The following is a 20897-nucleotide window of genomic DNA, read 5'->3' as shown; positions in this document are numbered from 1 at the left end:
TGATCTGTGAGCTGCTCTGACAGCTGGTGCTTAAAGCTAGTGAGGGAGATATGAGTCTCCAGCTTCAGAGATCTTTGTAGTTCGTTCCAGTCATTGGCAGCAGAGAACTGGAAGGAAAGACGACCAAAGGAGGAATTGGCTTTGGGGGTGGCCAGTGAGATAAACCTGCTGGAGCATGTGCTACGAGTGGGTGCTGCTATGGTGACCAGTGAGCTGAGATAAGGCGGGGCTTTACCTAGCAGAGACTTGTAGATAACCTGTAGCCAGTGGGTTTGAGGACGAGTATGAGGCGAGGGCCAACCAACGAGAGCGTACAGGTCGCAATGGTGGGTAGTGTATGGGGCTTTGGTGACAAAACGGATGGCACTGTGATAGACTGCATCCAGTTTGTTGAGTAGAGTGTTGGAGGCTATTTTATAGATGACATCACCGAAGTCGAGGATCGGTAGGATGGTCAGTTTTACGAGGGTATGTTTGGCAGCATGAGTGAAGGATGCTTTGTTGCGCTATAGGAAGCCGATTCTATAATTAATTTTGGATTGGAGATGCTTAATATGAGTCTGGAAGGAGAGTTCACAGTCTAACCAGACACCCAGGTATTTGTAGTTGTCCACGTATTCTAAGTCAGAGCCGTCCAGAGAAGTGATGCTGGACGGGCGAGCAGGTGCGGGCAGTGATCGATTGAATAGCATGCATTTAGTTTTACTTACGTTTAAGAGCAGTTGGATGCCACGGAAGGAGAGTTGTATGGCATTGAAGCTCGTCTGGAGGTTAGTTAACATAGTGTGCAAAGAGGGGCCAGAAGTATACAGAATGGTGTCGTCTGCGTAATCACCAGCAGCAAGAGCAACATCATTGATGTATACAGAGAAGAGAGTCGGCCCGAGAATTGAACCCTGTGGCACACCCATAGAGACTGCCAGAGGTCCGGACAACAGGCCCTCCGATTTGACACACTGAACTCTATCAGAGAAGTAGTTGGTAAACCAGGCGAGGCAATCATTTGAGAAACCAAGGCTGTCGAGTCTGCCAATAAGAATGTGGTGATTGACAAAGTCGAAAGCCTTGGCCAGGTCGATGAATATGGCTGCACAGTAATGTCTCTTATCGATGGCAGTTATGATGTCGTTTAGGACCTTGAGAGTAGCGGAGAAGGTATGGTGGGATTCGAAATGGTCGATAATCTGTTTGTTAAGTTGGCTTTCGAAGACCTTAGAAAGACAGGGTAGGATAGATATAGGTCTGTTGCAGTTTGGGTCTAGAGTGTCACCCCCTTTGAAGAGGGGGATGACCGCGGCAGCTTTCCAATCTTTGGGAATCTCAGACGATATGAAAGAGAGGTTGAACAGGCTAGTAATAGGGGTTGCAACAATTTCGGCAGATAATTTTAGAAAGAGAGGGTCCAGATTGTCTAGCCCGGCTGATTTGTATGGGTCCAGATTTTGCAGCTCTTTCAAAACATCAGCTATCTGGATTTGGGTGAAGGAGAAATGGTGGGGGCTTTGGCGGGTTGCTGTGGAGGGTGCCGGGCAGTTGACCAGGGTAGGGGTAGCTAGGTGGAAAGCATAGCCAGCCGTAGAGAAATGCTTATTGAAATTCTCAATTATAGTGGATTTATCGGTGGTAAACAGTGTTTCCTAGCCTCAGAGCAGTGGGCAGCTGGGAAGAGGTGCTCTTATTCTCCATGGACTTTACAGTGTCCCAGAACTTTTTAAGAGTTAGTACTACAGGATGCAAATTTCTGTTTGAAAAAGCTAGCCTTAGCTAGTAATACAGAACTAGCAGACCGGGGATAGCAAGTTAGCCTTTGGGGGACGTCGCGATGGAGGTAAGTCTGTTTTTGCCTCTTCGTGCGGTGACGTTGATAGACCAGTCGTGGAATTAGTAGGGTTCCAAGTAGCTCTAGGTAGCTAGTAGGCCGCGGTTAGCAGAATGGGCCTTCAGTGGACGTCGCGCCTGAGGGGCCTGTAGGAATCCTCGGGCAGATTATGTCGGTATTCCAGTTGTAGAGGATCGGCGGGGTTCCGTGCCCCGTACCGGCAGTAGAAGGGGTCCGGCTATTGTAGCCCAGGAGTGGGCTTCGGTGGTATCACAGGAGCCCTGGCCGGGCTAGCTTCAGGCTAATTGGTGCTTGCTCCGGGATGGAAACGCTAGCCAGGAGTAATCACCCGGGATTGCGGTTAGCTAGTTGCGAAGATCTAGATGAAAATGTTCAGAGTTTGCGGTAGTGTCACGTTCTGACCAGTATAAAGATTATTTGCTATTGTAGTTTGGTCAGGACGTGGTAGAGGGTATTTTGTTTATGTGTTTCGGGGTGATGGTTTATGTAGTAGGGTGTTTGATTTATTATTTCCGGGTTTTTTGGTCACTGCTCTATGTTAGTCTATTTCTATGTTCTTTCTAGTTAGTCTGTTTCTATGTTTAGTTAATTGGGGTGTGGACTCTCAATTGGAGGCAGGGGTTGTCTAGTTGCCTTTGATTGAGATTTCTATATATTAGGGTGTGTTTGTGATTTGTGGGAGGTTGTGCTTGTTTAGCTGTCTATGCATGACAAGACTGTATTTCGTCGTTCATCATTTTTGTGATTTTTGTATACGTGTTGGTTTGGTTTTCCTTCTTTCTCCTATTAAAAGAAGATGAGTATACAACCCGCTGCGTTTTGGTCCTTTCCAGACGACAATCGTTACAGGTAGGAATCCGGGGATATGGGGAAAAAAATAATAACTGGCGTTGAGGTTTAGGAAAATATTTTTAAAAGATATGCAAAGAAAAAGATGTAAAAAGATATATACAAGGGACACAACAGGATAAAGACGTCTGACTCCTACACCATCTTGGATTCGAATTTCATTTCAGTCAATTGGAGGTGTACCTGTGGATGTATTTCAAGGCCTACCTTCAAACTCAGTGCCTCTTTGCTTGACATCATGGCGAAAATCAAAAGAAATCAGCCAAGACCTCTGAAAGAAAATTGTAGACCTCCACAAGTCTGGTTCATCCTTGGGAGCAATTTCCAAATGCCTGAAGGTACCACGTTCATCTGTACAAACAATAGTACACAAGTATAAACACCATGGGACCACGCAGCCGTCATACTGCTCAGGAAGGAGATGCGTTCTGTCTCCTAGAGATGAACGTACTTTGGTGCTAAAAGTGCAAATCAATCCCAGAAGAACAGCAAAGGACCTTGTGAAGATACTGGAGGAAACAGGTAAAACGAGTCCTATATCGACATAACCTGAAAGGCCGCTCAGCAAGGAAGAAGCCACTGCTCCAAAATCGGCATAGAAAAGCCAGAATACGGTTTGCAACTGCATATGGGGACAAAGATTGTACTTTTTGGAGAAATGTCCTCTAGTCTGATGAAACAAAAATAGAACTGTTTGGCCATAATGACCATTGTTATGTTTGGAGGAAAAAGGGGGACGCTTGCAAGCCGAAGAACACCATCCCAACCATGAAGCACGTCGGTGGCAGCATCATGTTGTGGGGGTGCTTTGCTGCAGGAGGGACTGGTGCACTTCACAAAATAGATGGCATCATGAGGGAGGAAAATTATGTGGATATATTGAAGCAACATCTCAAGACATAAGTCAGGAAGTTAAAGCTTGGTTGCAAATGGGTCTTCCAAATGGACAATGACCCAAGCATACTTCCAAAGTTGTGGCAAAACAGCTTAAGGACAACAAAGTCAAGGTATTGGAGTGGACATCACAAAGCCCTGACCTCAATCCCATAGAAAATGTGTGGGCAGAACTGAAAAAGCATGTGCGAGCAAGGAGGCCTACAAACCGGACTCAGTTACACCAGCTCTGTCAGGAGGAATGGGACAAAATTCACCCAACTTATTGTGGGAAGCTTGTGGAAGGCTACCCAAAACGTTTAACCCAAGTTAAACGATTTAAAGGCAATGCTACCAAATACTAATTGGGTGTATGTAAACTTCTTACCCACTGGGAATGTGATGAAAGAAATAAAAGCTGAAATAAATCATTCTCTCTACTATTATTCTGACATTTCACATTCTTAAAATAAAGTGGTGATCCTAACTGACCTAAGACAGGGAATATTTACTAGGATTAAATGTCAGGAATTAATGTCAGGAATTGTGAAATAACTGAGTTTAAATGTATTTGGCTAAGGTGTTCAACTGTATAACATTAACTGTTGGCTGTAATAGTAACGTTAGTGTTTCCCTTTTTCAGATGGCCAGTAGATGAAGAGGATTACTTCTATACGGTCTTTAGAGGAGAGACCATGGTCCACAGAAAGGATGACTTCTGACCTCTACCATGATGACCACCACAGAGGACATTGTCCAGTAATGGCTAGGGTCTGTGGAGGGCGTTTCCTGGAGTAGCTGTGCATGTGTGTGTTCATGAGTTTGGGCGTGCTTCTCAGAAACCTGGAGGTTGCAGGTGTCCCTGTGAATGTTAGGGTGACAGTTACTGTAGCTGTGTGTGTGTCTGTGTGAACAAACCTGCAGTATCTGATCACCTCAGACAGATGTACACATACAGAGACAATTGGCTTATGCGCTGACCTAATTCTCTGTCAGTTAGAAACACTAAGACCAGAGACAATGTGAAATAACGTAAAATAAGTAAATAAAATGTAAATAAGTTTGAGAACAAAATTATTTGGCCTGTAGATTGATTTCCCTTTTCTCATTGTTTACAACAACAACAAATAATCAGAAAAAGAAACAATGGGTCTCTTTTTCATTTACTGTTTTTTTAAATAAAACACTTGCACACGTTTCATTTTTTCCCCAAAGTTTTCTTTAGTGCATCCATTAAAACACTGACATAGCAACGGAGCGCCACTAGGTGGCAGTACAATCCCATCTGAAACAGCCAGAATTTGAAGCGTACCTTCCTCTAACAGACACTGTTTATAAATAAGTTACATATTTCAACATTGAGCAGTCACTCTTCACCACACGGACACTCACACACAACTTAATAATTCACAATGCCAGAAGCAGACTGAGCATTCATTTACCATCAGATACTGCTTTGTAATTGTATATGAGCGCAATAGGCATGTACAGTATATTCCATCAGACACTGCATTGTAGATTTATCTGTAAGTGTGCGACGTCGTCTCGGCCTGTGGGAGTCCCAGTGCTCCATCTACAGCCTGTAGGCAACACTATTACTGTAGGGAATTGTGCGCAGACTTCTGTTCCAGCGCAGCTATAACTTACCTGGTTTAATCAACCAATCATCAATATATTGGGTAGCTGAATCAGGTGTGTTAGTGCTGGGCTGGAACTAAAGTGTGCAACCCTGGTCTACAGTTTACTACAGTTCAGCCATGTGTCCAGTTGGGGAGCAGCCCAAAATAGAGTTGATCTACAATAGCAGGTTTACTAAGAGTTACAGATGTGTAGGAAGGGGTCAGGGTTGTTTGGAGGGGATGTGTGATTATCATGTTCGAACGTATGAACACTGGCGAACTTGTATGGTGAATCGCTGTATGCGTTTGTCTTTGAAAGCAAACTGAACACTCATAGAAAGAGAAAACCACAACATAGAAAAGCTGAGAGTCAAAGCTGTTTGGTAACGGATTGTTACCACCAGCTGTAAAGAAAACGTAGTCAGAGCATGTTATAGTCATTACACCAGTGTGAACAAACAGGGAATATGTTCATAAAAAGAGTTGCTGAGGGTGACTGACTTTTCAGTCCTCAGACGACAAGTCAGGTAAAACACGCAAACTTGCGCACAAGCACATACACACACACCCTGTATTTGCAGACATACTGTAAAATGTAAATGAAAAACCAAACATTAAACGGTAATGGTGTGTGAAACTGTTCTTAACAGCTACTCTGGTACCATACAGAATACATTCAACAGAAAAATGTATTTACTATAGAACAGAGGCTAAATCAACTCAACTGCCTTTGGAATGTCGGCTTTAATACAGAGGTTCCATCTCACTGTGTTAGTGAGCTGGTTAATTGTCTCAAATGGCTCCCTATTCCCTATATAATGCACTACATTTGACCATGCCCTATGTTTCCCTATGTCCCTCTGGTGAAAAGTGCATATTGAGGAAATCAGGTGTCATTTGAGATTTGCACTGTGAGTGAAGAAAATGGCAGATGAAATCCACAGCTTGGGCTGTTGGTGGGGGGGGGGTGTCATGTAGGGGGAAAGGTTGAGGGGGTGGGGTAGAGAGGGGAGAGGGGGAACACTGGTATGGATTTAGCAACAAAAAATAAATAAAGTGCTTCTGTTAAATCAACTTCCTCTGTCTGAGGTATAAAAAAAACAATCACAACAAAATTAAGCCAAAATAACAACCAAAAGTCAACGCCATTCAGCGTTCCTGGATACGGTACTCACACACACTATCTACCTGGATACGGTACTCACACACACTATCTACAGTCTGGAGTGTGTTTCTACAATATACACACAAGTTGGGAGTGTTTATTTGGGTCTTCCTTTATATGTGTTATCCTCACATATAGATAGGTCCTAATCTCCACAAGGCCTGCTAGATCCCACATAGCAGAGTTGGGAATAGTACAAGAGTGTCATGGAATCTGTTCAGAATCCACCTGGGGGCTTGGACCTATGGGCTTGGACCTGGGGGCTTGGACCTGTGGGCTTGGACCTGGGGGCTTGGACCTGGGGGCTTGGACCTGTGGGCTTGGACCTGGGGGGCTTGGACCTGGGGGCTTGGACCTGTGGGCTTGGACCTGGGGGCTTGGACCTGTGGGCTTGGACCTGGGGGCTTGGACCTGTGGGCTTGGACCTGGGGGCTTGGACCTGTGGGCTTGCAGCTCCTTTGTGGCAGTAATATGCCTCGGGGTGTTCAGTCAAGAAGAAGAAAAGGGTAAATCTCCAGAGGGGCTCTGGTTAGAAGTTTCTCCTAGACACAGATCTAGGATCAGCTTAGGTTACCCTCCCCAATCATAACCATTAGGGCGAAAACACAAAACTGAACTTAGATCTGCATCAAGAGGGAACTTTATCCTACAGCTCAGCTAGGAGCTCTATGCCAACACACACATACACAAACACACACACACACACACAGACACACACACACACACACACACACACACACACACACACACACACACACACACACACACACACACACACACACACACACATACACAAACACACACACACGCTATACCAGTGCCTATCCGAGCGCACAGAGCGTGAGCAGTAGGAGCCATGTGATAGGCTGAGAGGTGTGGGCTGAGCTGGGTGGGTAGATCGTCCAGCGCTCGCTATGGGGGTGGAGACTCTCCATGTCCTTCAGGGCGCTGAACGCCGCTGCCGTGAAGTTAGCGTCCCCGGTGGTCAGGAGGTCAAACACACACGAGTGGAAATAAATATCCTGCACCTCAAGCTGCTCCCTGCAGCGTGCCCGCGCACCCTCCATACTGAACCCCTGGGGGGCGCTGTAGGGAGCCGTGTGGGAGTGTGTGTGTGAGGACTGGCCCTGGCCGTGTGGCTGTTGGAGCTGTAAACCCAGCGCTGGATGTGGTAGAGGGAGAGGCAGGTGACCCCCCCGGTCGATGCGTTCTGAGGTCGGACATCCGTTCAGGCAGAGCTGCAGGTCCTGCGTAACGTCGTAGGCATGGGCCATCTCCTCCGGGATGCGCACCGCCAGGGTCAGGTAGCGCCCCAGCTGCCGTACGATAATCGTCACGCCGATGTAGCCGGCATGCAGCTCCACGTGGCGACCGGGGCTATGCTCTGAGATCCACAGCGCTTGTACTTTCCCGGTAGAATCACCGTTATTTCCGTTAAGGTTATGGTCAGGGGCCCCGCTACTCACGGTACCATCTACGAAGGCAGCGGGCAGGTCATCTGTTACTGCCTGGTACACACGCTGGTCTGTACACTCCTCAAAGGGCTTGAATATGACGGTGATCTATGGACACACAAACATCATAAAGTGACCAGGCACACAATAACTTTGATTTTTGTATGAAACAGGTTAAAACAGGTTTGCCAGACACTTTATAATATCTTATAAAGTTCATCTTGCAATCCAAACACAGCAAGGATACTGACCTCCCAACTTGTTTTATTCAAACCCCAATTCTAGGCAGCAAAGAGAACACTGACTGCACACTGACATACAACACTAATGTGGCAAAAAAAATGATGTCAACCCTTTGGAATTACCTGGATTTCTGCATAAATTGGTCAGCAAATTTGATCTGATCTTCATCTATGTCACAACAATAGACAAACACAGTCTGCTTAAACTAATAACACACAAATTATTGTATTTTTCTTGTCTATATTGAATACATAATTTAAACATTCACAGTGTAGGTTGGAAAGAGTATGTGAACCTCTAGGCTAATGACTTCTCCAAAAGTTAATTGGAGTCAGGAGTCAGCTAACCTGGAGTCCATTCAATGAGACGAGATTGGTGATGGTTAGAGCTGCCCTGCCCTATAAAAAACACTCACAACATTTGAGTTTGCTATTCACAAGAAGCATTGCCTGATGTGAACCATGCCTCGAACAAAAGAGATCTCAGAAGATCTAAGATTAAGAATTGTTGACTTGCATAAAGCTGGAAAGGGTTACAAAAGTATCTCTTAAAGCCTTGATGTTCATCAGTCCACGATAAGACAAATTGTCTATAAATGGAGAAAGATCAGCACTGTTGCTACTCTCCCTAGGAGTGGCCGTCCTGCAAAGACGACTGCAAGAGCACAGCGCAGAATGCTCAATGAGGTTAAGAGGAATCCTAGAGTGTCAGCTGAAGACTTACAGAAATCTCTGGAACATGCTAACATCTCTGTTGACGAGTCTACGATACGTCAAACACTAAACAAGAACGGTGTTCATGGGAGGACACCGGAAGAAGCCACTGCTGTCCAAAAAAAACATTGCTGCATGTCTGAAGTTTGCAAAAGTGCACCTGGGTGTTCCACAGCGCTATTGGACAAATATTCTGTGGACAGATTAAACTAAAGTTGAGTTGTTTGGAAAGATAAAAAGGAGATAAAAAGGCACAGCACACCAACATCAAAACCTCATCCCAACTGTAAAGTATGGTGGAGGGAGCATCATGGTTTGGGGCTGCTTTGCTGCCTCAGGGCCTGGACAGCTTGCTATCATCGATGGAAAAATAAATTCCCAAGTTTATCAAGACATTTTGCAGGAGAATGTTAGGCTATCTGTCTGCCAATTGATGACCAATTTATGCAGAAATACAGCTATATCCAAAGGGTTCACCTACTTTTTCTTGCCACTGTACACTGAGTGTACAAACATTAAGGACACCTGCTCTTTCAATGACATACACTGACCAGGTGAATCCAGGTGAAAGCTATGATCCCTTATTGATGTCACTTGTTAAATCCACTTCAATCAGTGTAGCTGAAGGGGAGGAGACAGGTTAAAGAAGGACTTTTAAGCCTTGAGATAATTGAGACATGGATTGTGTATGTGTGTCATACAGAGGGTGAATGGGCAAGACAAAATATTTAAGTGCCTTTGAACGGGGTATGGTAGTAGGTGCCAGGTGCACCGGCTTGTGTCAAGAACTGCAACGCTGCTGGGTTTTTCACGCTCAACAGTTTCCCGTGTGGAGTCAACATGGGCCAGCATCCCTGTAGAATGCTTTCGACACCTTGTAGATTCCATGCCCCGACGAATTGAGGCTGTTCTGAGGGAAAAAGGGGGTGTGCAACTTAATATTAGGAAGGTGTCCTTAATGTTTTGAACACTCATTGTAAAATACTACAATATCAGTACCAGTCAAAAGTATGGACACACCTACTCATTCAAGGGTTTTTCTTTATTTTTACTATTTTCTACATTGTAGAATAATAGTGAAAACATCAAAACTAGTAACCAAAAAAAGTGTTAAACAAATATATTTAATATTCTTCAAAGTAGCCACCCTTTGCCTTGATGACAGCTTTGCACACTCTTGGCATTCTCTGAAATCATATTTGTCAAAGGGCTCAGCCTAACTCTTTCTTACACAAACACAAACAATTTTTTTTATTTGATCTTTATTTAACTAGGCAAGTCAGTTAAGAACAAATTCTTATTTTCAATGACAGCCTAGGAACAGTGGGTTAACTGCCTTGTTCAGGGGCAGAACGACAGATTTTTACATTGTCAGCTCAGTGATTCGATCTTGCAACCTTTGGGTTACTAGTCCAACACTCTAACCACTAGATTACCTGTTGCTACACTCATGCCATTAACTCTCCACAGAATACATTTTAGCAATGACCAAATGACTTTTTAACCAGTCGTGATTAGCAGACACAGCTAAGCAAACCCACCCAGGCTGAGGGATGGCAGACGCAGTGGCATGGTGTTAGCCCTAGCCAGGTCCTTCTATCTACAAGGCTGTGGCCATAGCCACACAGTCATAGGATTAGCATTAGCATGAATGACTGCTTTGTCCGGTTGACAGAGATGAGGTCTGGGCAGCCATTAGGCCTGTTGCAGGCACAGTCACACATCAATGTGTGTGTGTGTGTGTGTGTGTGTGTGTGTGTGTGTGTGTGTGTGTGTGTGTGTGTGTGTGTGTGTGTGTGTGTGTGTGTGTGTGTTAATAATTCTGACTAATAGTGAGCCCTGACACAGGGTCAGAGCAGTAGCAGTATAACTATCACCTGGATGGGTGGGGGGGACTGCATGGCCACTTGGCCACCACAGAGATGCCTTTGTGAGGCACAAAATGGATTTAATGACATCTAACAACACTCTCAGCCTGTGTGTGTGTGTGTGTGTGTGTGTGTGTGTGTGTGTGTGTGTGTGTGTGTGTGTGTGTGTGTGTGTGTGTGTGTGTGTGTGTGTGTGTGTGTGTGTGTGTGTGTGTGTGTGTGTGTGTGTATTTTGTTGTTTATGGTATGGTGCCCTTCGCTCTCGACAGTAACCTGCTTCAGGCCATATGTGTGTGAAAGTTATTGGGCCCACTGCTGACACACACACACACACACACACACACACACACACACACACACACACACACACACACACACACAGTGGTTTCTTTCACGCTCCTCATTCCAGGGTATTAGGGGTCATGCTATAAGCAGCTATTAGTTAAGTTAGGATTCCAACACCACGTTAGTCACAAGTGTTGGTCACAAGACTCAACTGTTTGCTCTGCTCTCCTCGCACCTGTGAGTGAGACTGTGTGTGTGTGTGTTTTCTGCCTCAATGAGAACAGCTCTGGCTTCAGCTGCACAGCTCTTCATACCAAGCAGCTTGTTTATTCTGTACGCCAACCTCAACCTCTTTTCTTCCGTCCCAGCCTTCACTGTATACTACATCCTCAGAGTCCTGCTGCTTCAGTGGAGAGCTGGGTCAGAACATTCATCTATCAGACGTCTTACAGAGGGAGTACCTCAGGGCTCCATAGTAGGGTCTGTTCTGTGTGTTTCATACCTTTCCTCTACTACAAGATGGAACATGCTCCAAATAATACTTTTAGTACATTTATTTATGTTTTATATTGAAACAAAACAATCTTCCTGTATCTATAAGTGTATCGCTTTCTACTTTGTGGACTAGCACCCTTTCTGAAGTATGTAGGAAGGAGATTTTATATATATATACAGTAATGAGGTCCCCTCACCTTATTGGTCGCCGTGGCGCTGGATCCTGTTACCACTGGAACGTTGGTCACCTGCACGGACAAGTAGTCGTTATCAATAAGCGGCCACGCCCCCTCCACCTTGCAGGTCTGGAAGCTGTCCTTAAACGTCCGCAGGTGGGGGTCCCCGAACAGCCCGCAGAACAGGTACCCCGGCGGTGTGTGAGTGTGTGTGTGAGGGTGTGTGAGAGCGTGCTGGGTGCGGCTGTGGTAGTTGCAGGGCTCTGATTGCATCTCGGGGTGTGTGGAGGAGGTGGGCCCGTCCCGGGAGCAGTTTCTCTGGGTCATGAGGTCTGAGATGCCCAGGACGGCAGAGTGGAAGACCAGGTTGCCCCTGCAGGACTTGGCTGTCCTCTGGGTGCAGGCGCTGTAGGACCTCAGAGCCTTACAGAATTCTACGTCAAAGCCATCCAGCGCTGGGGTCAGGTGAGACGTCAGGGACACAAAGTCTGTGGTGCACTTCTGGATACGACACTGAGGGGTGGCCACCTGGCAATGACCTGGAGAAACACACACATACTAACTGTCAGTACTATAGTACAACTATAAGAGTATTTCAGTTCTATTATGACAGCACTAATACAGTACCAGTGCCCTGGCAGGGTAGCAATACCATATCTATTGACAGGCTATTAATGTCATATAGAATATCCATGTTCATTCGTGGTACCAAAGACAGAGAACATGTGGTACAGATGATATGTGGCTATAACAGAAAGTCATAGTCGTTGGTATGACATACATTACATCTTCACGGAAGCTCTCGTCTTCATACACACACAGACAAACACACAAACACACAAACAAACACACACACACACAGACAAACACACACAGAGTCAGGTTGGTTAGGGGTGTGAAGGAGGCTTTGATCTCTATGGCACAAATAAACACACACAACACTATCGGCCTGGTCAGATTAGACCAATAAAGCAGAGAAAGAACAGGCTACAGTGTGTGAAGTGTGTGTGTGTGTGTGTGTGTGTGTGTGTGTGTGTGTGTGTGTGTGTGTGTGTGTGTGTGTGTGTGTGTGTGTGTGTGTGTGTGTGTGTGTGTGTGTGTGTGTGTGTACAGTAACACCACTTTATGACTTTTATAAACCAGAACAAAGAGCCGCGCTGAGAGACTGAGACAGAGACTTGCAGACCTTCCCACAGAGCCAGAGATAAGACTGAGCTAGAGAGTGAAAGAATAACAGATCGCACACATCCACATCTGATAACTGTTACATAATATTCTCTGCTGCCTGATAAAGCTTGTCCTTCTCCAAACTGCCATGTTTATGATATTGCCTCAAAAATAATGCCCCCACATGGGAAAGAAAACTCCTGAGTGCATCTTTAAGAGCTCAGAGACAGCATCATGAAGAAGTGCTAAAAGCTGAGGGTGGCTGCAGACCACAGTGTCTTAGCCAACTCTATGATCTAGAAGTTCTTCAGAGCTCTCAGTGTCAGGCTGGAGTCTGCAGTGTGTTAGCCAACTCTATGATCTAGAAGTTCTTCAGAGCTCTCAGTGTCAGGCTGGAGTCTGCAGTGTGTTAGCCAACTCTATGATCTAGAAGTTCTTCAGAGCTCTCAGTGTCAGGCTGGAGTCTGCAGTGTGTTAGCCAACTCTATGATCTAGAAGTTCTTCAGAGCTATCAGTGTCAGGCTGGAGTCTGCAGTGTGTTAGCCAACTCTATGATCTAGAAGTTCTTCAGAGCTCTCAGTGTCAGGCTGGAGTCTGCAGTGTGTTAGCCAACTCTATGATCTAGAAGTTCTTCAGAGCTCTCAGTGTCAGGCTGGAGTCTGCAGTGTCTTAGCCAACTCTATGATCTAGAAGTTCTTCAGAGCTCTCAGTGTCAGGCTGGAGTCTGCAGTGTGTTAGCCAACTCTATGATCTAGAAGTTCTTCAGAGCTCTCAGTGTCAGGCTGGAGTCTGCAGTGTGTTAGCCAACTCTATGATCTAGAAGTTCTTCAGAGCTCTCAGTGTCAGGCTGGAGTCTGCAGTGTGTTAGCCAACTCTATGATCTAGAAGTTCTTCAGAGCTCTCAGTGTCAGGCTGGAGTCTGCAGTGTGTTAGCCAACTCTATGACCTAGAAGTTCTTCAGAGCTCTCAGTGTCAGGCTGGAGTCTGCAGTGACCTCTGCCCCCGGCCTCTAGCCAACGGAGGAAAAGAAAACACGTTGGAATGATTCACTGATTACATCTAAACAGCAGTAAAGGCCATCTAGAGATGGTTCAGCCAGCGATAATGTTTTCCTACATAGTGCAGCATTTTGGTCAATGCACTGCAGCAGTAGTTCATATAGGCTTGGAAAAGAGAGGCCTGTTAAGGCTTAGAGAAGAGGGAGAGAGAGGAAAAGAAGAGATACGAGGAGAAGATGCCAGGCCTAATGCATCAGACACAGAGAGCAACTATTAGATTAGGGCAGAGGCTCTCTAATGCGTACACACACACACACACACACTTATACCTATCTCTGAGAGAATACTGTCTCTGCTTCCGCTGCCAACAACACACACTGTCAGAGCTCACCTGATTACGGCATGATTTACTAACAGACACCAGTACACCAGGGGTTGGAATCATTCCGTTCTGAGTAGAACCCCTATTTATTTTGTACCGTTCCAGTGTTCTAACCAGCATTACAAAGTTCTGAACCGTTTCCAACCAAACAAAAGTAACTGTTCACTGTTCCCTGGGAAATCAACATAGTTTCTACATTTAGCTCATTCATTTACCACCCACCAATTAGCATGGATAGAGCATCTTGCTATGGAACGGGTAAGCTAGTTGTTTACATGTATGATGGACAGATAAGTGCAGGCAGAGATGTGATTGAAATTCCACGGGTGGGGAGAGAGCAGGAGAAAGCGGTGGACATGGAGGGGGTTTGTCTTGAAGCACTGAGCATGATGATGGGTTGGAATGTGTTTAGGCTATTACTATCATCATAACTCCAATCATCTACACAATGATATACTAGACACCAGGAATATTTTTTGGAACAAAAAATACAATTATTTACCGTTTCTCAAGATTTGAACAGTTCTGTTCTGAACCACTAGAGATCACTTTCAATGTTCTGTTCTGAACCACTAGAGATCACTTTCAATGTTCTGTTCTGAACCACTAGAGATCACTTTCAATGTTCTGTTCTGAACCACTAGAGATCACTTTCAATGTTCTGTTCTGAACCACTAGAGATCACTTTCAATGTTCTGTTCTGAACCACTATAGATCACTTTCAATGTTCTGTTCTGAACCACTAGAGATCACTTTCAATGTTCTGTTCTGAACCACTAGAGATCACTTTCAATGTTCTGTTCTGAACCACTAGAGATCACTTTCAATGTTCTGTTCTGAACCACTAGAGATCACTTTCAATGTTCTGTTCTGAACCACTAGAGATCACTTTCAATGTTCTGTTCTGGTTCAAACCCCTGCAGCACACACACACACACACACACACACACACACACACACACACACACACACACACACACACACACACACACACACACACACACTTTCAATGTTCTGTTCTGGTTCAAACCCCTGCAGCAAACACACACACACAATATAGGCCTATTCACACACACGTCATACAGAACTTATGCTAACAATATGCCCAGTTCCCATGGTGCATACAGAGGTAAAGCAAACACATCCATGGTTATACTGGTATGATTGCCCTGAACCATAAGATGAAGGGATAACAGAAAGAAGAATGTTTGCATAAAACCAACACTCTCACTCTCTCAAGGCTGTGTGGTGAGAGGGTTGTGTGTGTGTGTGTGTGTGTGTGTGTGTGTGTGTGTGTGTGTGTGTGTGTGTGTGTCAGTACCCGGGCCAACCAGGTGGTGGCAGCAGTGTGCTGAGTATTAGAGGGGGGTCCACAACATAACACCTCCAACTCACACTCCGGATGAGAATCTCCCTTCATTGTGTTAAATACTAACACGATTCCTCAGCAAACACACACACACACACACACACACACACACACACACACACACACACACACACACACACACACACACACACACACACTTTCAATGTTCTGTTCTGGTTCAAACCCCTGCAGCAAACACACACACACACACACACACACACACACACACAAACACACACACACACACACACACGAGAGTTACTCACAGATACAGTGAACAACTAAACAGTTTCATTCTCAGGCTGAATCTTGAGATTAAACCTCTATGCCAAACACATGTACTGTAAGTCTCCAGGTCTTTCTGATCACACAGGTCTTTCTGATCACACAGGTCTTTCTGATCACACAGGTCTTTCTGATCACACAGGTATTTCTGATCACACAGGTCTTTCTGATCACACAGGTCTTTGTGCAGTGAGTCTGGTCTGAACATACTGATAACTGTGACTGACTGTGGCACAATACACAGCTGCTCTGGCCTCCGCTTCAGAGACACACACTTCCGTTTCAGTCCCCTCTCTCGCTCACACACACAGGGCTGAATAACGGTAAATAGTGTGGACGGCTGGCGGTAATGACGCTGCAACATAATATCAGGATCAGAAGTCATAGCTCCCTGGCTGGTCTGCTGCATCCGCTGGTCATGAGCACCATGAGACAGCTGTGGAGCCTTGTTACCAGTAAGCAAGACACACACCACACTATCAACACAATAACACACAGACCAGCTAGCTACACACACCATCAACACACAGTCACAGACCACACACCATCAGCCCAATAACCCACGGACCAAGTTTTGTTACAAGCTAGCTACACACACCATCAACACACAGTCACAGACCACACACCATCAGCCCAATAACCCACGGACCAAGTTTTGTTACAAGCTAGCTACACACACCAACAACACCATAAAACACACCAAGTCACTGTTTCTTCACAAGAATTGTTGTTTTGTTTTTGTATATATCTCCTCGTTGCAACATCTGACATCCCCAATGAGACAGGACATGCTGATCAATTAAAAGTTGAATCAGTTAAATGGAATTATACTATCAATGGTGTTTTATGGTGTCATGAACAAACTTACAAAAGTGAAATAGGACCTTCTAAATAGATTCGATTATTTTAAATTGTAATTCTTATTGGCAGGGAGCATCACAGTGCTTTTCATGCTTCTTAACCAGTCCTCATCCTCCTACTGCAGAGAACTGTACACAGACAGTGTCATGTCCAGCTGTCTGGGACCGTGTTAAACTAATTACCTGCTGCACACACTCACACCACACACACAGTCATTGAGCACGAGTTGCACAGCAGGGCCTGGGGTCTGGGGGAAATCCAGAGGGGTGGTGGGCTGTCGCAGTGCCAGCCCAGAACATGGCTCTCTGTATGGGCACAACGGCTTCAAGTAGCCTAGCCTACCAGCACCCAAAGAGCTTTCCTCTGTCTATTCTACTTTATTACATCATTTTGATTCTATTATATTTCTCTATATCCTAGAGTTTCTGTATGATTGTATTCTGTTATATTCTATTCTAGATTATATAGTTATATTTATTTCTTTTTACCTTTATTGATATAAGTAATTAAATTAATAACAAATGATTATTTACACTGTCACAATAAGGTTCTGTTCTATTCTATTCTAGAGTCTCCATGTGGTCCTATTATATTCTACTATTTCCTTTGTGTATTAAAAGTAAAAGTAAAGCGTATAATTCTGTGACATAACTGTACACAATTATAATTTACATTCCAAATATTATTATTATACACCTCTATTATTTTAAAACGTGTCAACAATAATCTGTTAGCCTGGCTGCTGAGGACCTTCCACCAAGATATCTGCACAGCCACCCTTCCTTTCTCTATCAGCCATTAGCGTCCCACGGCAGAGACACCGCGGGAGAAACTCTGGAGAAACACGGGAGACCTTTTAACTGCTGCGTTACTGCGGTCCGCAGGAGAGAGAAAGAGAGAGGCACCAAACAATAACACGAAGAGGACAGGAGGTCCAATTGCAATACACTCCCATAGGCTACAGTCCTATAGGATATACACACCATTAGACTCCCCTTAAGCCACATGGAAGACTCATTCCAATCCCACCCCACTAGGCACACACTGGTTGAATCAACATGGTTTGAACCAACGTGGAATAGAGGATAAATTTACGTCTGTGCCCAGTGGGACATTCTTAGTTGTATCATTATTAACTGGTTATTCATTCTTCATTAGCCTATAACTGTTATGGCACATTCGCAGCGCTCGCGCTGAAGTGAACGGCGTACAGGGTACTAGGTCTCGATTTAGGCTACCGAGAATGAACAACATCCGAAGTTATATAGTTACCACCTCTGTGAGCCCCGTAGCAGAGAGCAAGGAGCAGCACCAGCAACGGGCGCAGGCGGGGCACCCTCGGTGGGGATGCGAGGCGCTCAGCCCCGCGGTAACAACATCCGGCTCTCCCCATCCCGGTCCATACAGGGCCAGGAGGGAAGAGGGGACAGACAGCCACGGGGGAGAGGCGTGAGGGGCGGCGGAGCGGTTTCCGAGAAGTCAGGCCTCTTCTCTCCTTCTCCTCCTCGAGTGCGCAGGGGCATTAAGCGCAGCTGCTCCGCGGAATGCGATCCGTTAGGGCGGTGGAAAGGAAAGGAGAGGAAAAACTAAGTTGCGATATAAAAATACAAGTCCATCCAGCAACATAAACACTTTCACTCCTTCTTCGTCCCCTGCGACTGATTTCCTTCCCAGACCCCGCAGTGTGTCTCTAGCAGCGTATTCTGTCCTGACTGAGTTGAGTCTTGTTGTAGCGATCAACCTCAGCTCCCCTCTCTGTCTCTCTCTACCTCACCTCAGAATCCTGCCCCTCTCCTCTGTTCGTCAGATCTATGGGAGAGACTTAAGGGCACTGCTGACCTGCAAACGACTAACTAAAATCTAAAACTGACCCTTACTTTAACCAAACCCTTAACCCTAACCATAACCAAATTTTAACCGATTCTGAAATTAAATATCAATTTGCAGGTCAGGAGTGACCATATAGCCTTTTCCCAGATGGATACCACAAATGATCCATTGTTGACCAGATACTCAAGTGGCCCCTCTAACAATGAAAACAAACGTATTTAAAATAGAAGGCAGTCGGGAGGAGGCAAGATCAGTTGGAAACATTCTAGCCAATGAGAGGACAGATACGTGTGTGAAAACGGGCACAACTCCGATATAAAGTGCGTTTTTTTTTAAATCAAAGTTGCCGGGATGTCACGTGTCCTACTTATATCAGTAAACTCGTAATAAGCTAAGTATTGCGATATTCTATTTGATTAAATAAGCCTCACGTATCAAATAATACATTCAAAGTTTCGTTAACCAAATTCGACACTCTTCATCACCTCCCATACACAAACTCTTCGCTTGGTGAGCGAAAAAATAAAATAAAAATCGCCACCTGCTGGAGAAACAGATTTTGCTTCCTCTGTTCGCTTAGCGAATGAACCATACCATTGACGCAAAACCTGCCTCTAATAGAGCCCCTTGGCTTCCCTGGAGAAAGAGAAACAGGGAGGGAATGAGAGCGGGAGAAAGAGAAAGAGGGAGAGGGAGAGGAATAGTGCATGTTATTTTAAAAACATTATTTATTGATGCAATACATTTCCAGAAGTAAGACAAAGACCTACAGACAAAGTGAAGTTTTACAAGCCCTAATGGTCATGATTATGATGACACTATTAAACATGCTCAAACCGATTTATGCCACAGCAAGGTGTACAATGTCTTTCATCTCCTGACAGGTGAGACAGAGGCATCGTGGGTGTTGGAGTCCCACTGAGACCCAAACAGATTTGTTATGGAGACTAGCTCAGAGGAGAATATTACACACCTTCACAGCATCTCATTTCCATTGTTGATGTCTGGAATGCTGAGCCTGCATATGAAACATCTTTTGAAAAAATAGAATTCCCTCCAACTGTTCCTCTCTGCTTTATGATTCTCCCTCTCACCTCTCTTTTTCTGTCATCCCTTCTCTCTCTCTCTCTCTCTCTCTCTCTCTCTCTCCTACTCTTCTAGGGTGTGTGTGTGTGTTTGCATGTGTGTGTGTGGGTGTTAATCCTCTCCCTTAGTCCAGCCAGAATGTGCCAGGTGTTTGGAACAGTTAGACACCAGTGGGAATCTCTGTTCACATTAACATCACTGCTGGTCAGTGTGGTCACGCTGTGTGTGTGTGTGTGTGTGTGTGTGTGTGTGTGTGTGTGTGTGTGTGTGTGTGTGTGTGTGTGTGTGTGTGTGTGTGTGTGTGTGTGTGTATATGTATGCGTATGGGTGTAAGTGTGTGCCTGTGTTTGCCAGAGTATGGAAAAGCTGCTCAGTGGTTGATGTGCTTTAAGTTGGTGTGCTTTAGGTTGGTGTGTGTTATAGGTTGGTGTGCTTTAGATTGGTGTGTGTTATAGGTTGGTGAGTGTTATAGGTTGGTGTGCTTTAGGTTGGTGTGTGTTATAGGTTGGTGTGTGTTATAGGTTGGTGTGTGTTATAGGTTGGTGTGTGTTATAGGTTGGTGTGTGTTATAGGTTGGTGTGTGTTATAGGTTGGTGAGTGTTATACGTTGGTGTGCTTTAGGTTGGTGTGTGTTATAGGTTGGTGTGTGTTATAGGTTGGTGTGTGTTATAGGTTGGTGTGTGTTATAGGTTGGTGAGTGTTATACGTTGGTGTGCTTTAGGTTGGTGTGTGTTATAGGTTGGTGTGCTTTAGGTTGGTGATTGCTATAGGTTGGTGTTTTTTAGGTTGGTGTGTGTTATAGGTTGGTGAGTGTTATAGGTTGGTGTGCTTTAGGTTGGTGTGTGTTATAGGTTGGTGTGTGCTATAGGTTGGTGTGCTTTAGGTTGGTGTGTGTTATCGGTTGGTGTGCTTTAGGTTAGTGAGTGTTATAGGATGGTGTGCTTTAGGTTGGTGTGTGTTATAGGTTGGTGAGTGTTATAGGGCAGTGTGCTTCAGGTTGGTGATTGTTATAGGTTGGTGTGTGTTATAGGTTGGTGAGTGTTATAGGTTGGTGAGTGTTATAGGTTGGTGAGTGCTATAGGTTGGTGTGCTTTAGGTTGGTGTGTGTTATAGTTTGGTGTGTGTTATAGGTTGGTGTGTGTTATAGGTTGGTGTCACGATTGTCGTCTTCGTCTTCCGACGATATAACGAAATCGTCGTCTGAAAATGTAGACCAATACGCAGCAGGTACGTGTATGCTCATTTTGACTTTTATTTAAATTATCCAAAAAGAGCACTCCAAAACAACAAACCACGAAAACGAACGAACAACTAAACAGTCTGGCAAAGCCTAGGGCTG

General features: G+C 45.0%; 1 protein-coding gene across 2 annotated transcripts; it reads right to left on the bottom strand.

The window, feature by feature from the left end:
* Window positions 1–6837: 6837 nt before the first annotated feature.
* On the bottom strand, window positions 6838–18706 carry LOC115200248 (RGM domain family member B-like). 2 transcript variants are annotated; one of them, XM_029763153.1, is made up of 3 exons: window positions 17915–18706; window positions 11602–12119; window positions 6838–7908 (listed from the first exon to the last, which is right to left on the bottom strand). In XM_029763153.1, the coding sequence occupies exons 1-3, from the start codon at window positions 18033–18035 to the stop codon at window positions 7168–7170; spliced, it is 1380 nt and encodes a 459-aa protein (XP_029619013.1). In that variant the 5' UTR covers window positions 18036–18706; the 3' UTR covers window positions 6838–7167. The 2 variants fall into 2 exon arrangements, with proteins under 2 accessions (XP_029619013.1, XP_029619014.1); XM_029763154.1 differs by having other exon boundaries at window positions 17918–18700.
* Window positions 18707–20897: the final 2191 nt, after the last annotated feature.

The sequence above is a fragment of the Salmo trutta genome, chromosome 9 (genome assembly GCF_901001165.1).
Source record: "Salmo trutta chromosome 9, fSalTru1.1, whole genome shotgun sequence".
NCBI classification, from domain to species: Eukaryota; Metazoa; Chordata; class Actinopteri; order Salmoniformes; family Salmonidae; genus Salmo; species Salmo trutta.
This window is presented reverse-complemented; position numbering and strand designations above follow the sequence as displayed.

Coding starts and splice junctions, on each gene's coding strand:
- LOC115200248 (XM_029763153.1), bottom strand. CDS start 18,035: ATGGGGAGAGCCGGATGTTGTTACCGCGGGGCTGAGCGCCTCGCATCC. Junction 12,120..17,914: donor CTACGGGGCTCACAGAGGTG/GTAACTATATAA, acceptor GTGTTTCTCCAG/GTCATTGCCAGGTGGCCACC. Junction 7,909..11,601: donor GCGCCACGGCGACCAATAAG/GTGAGGGGACCT, acceptor GTGTGTCCATAG/ATCACCGTCATATTCAAGCC.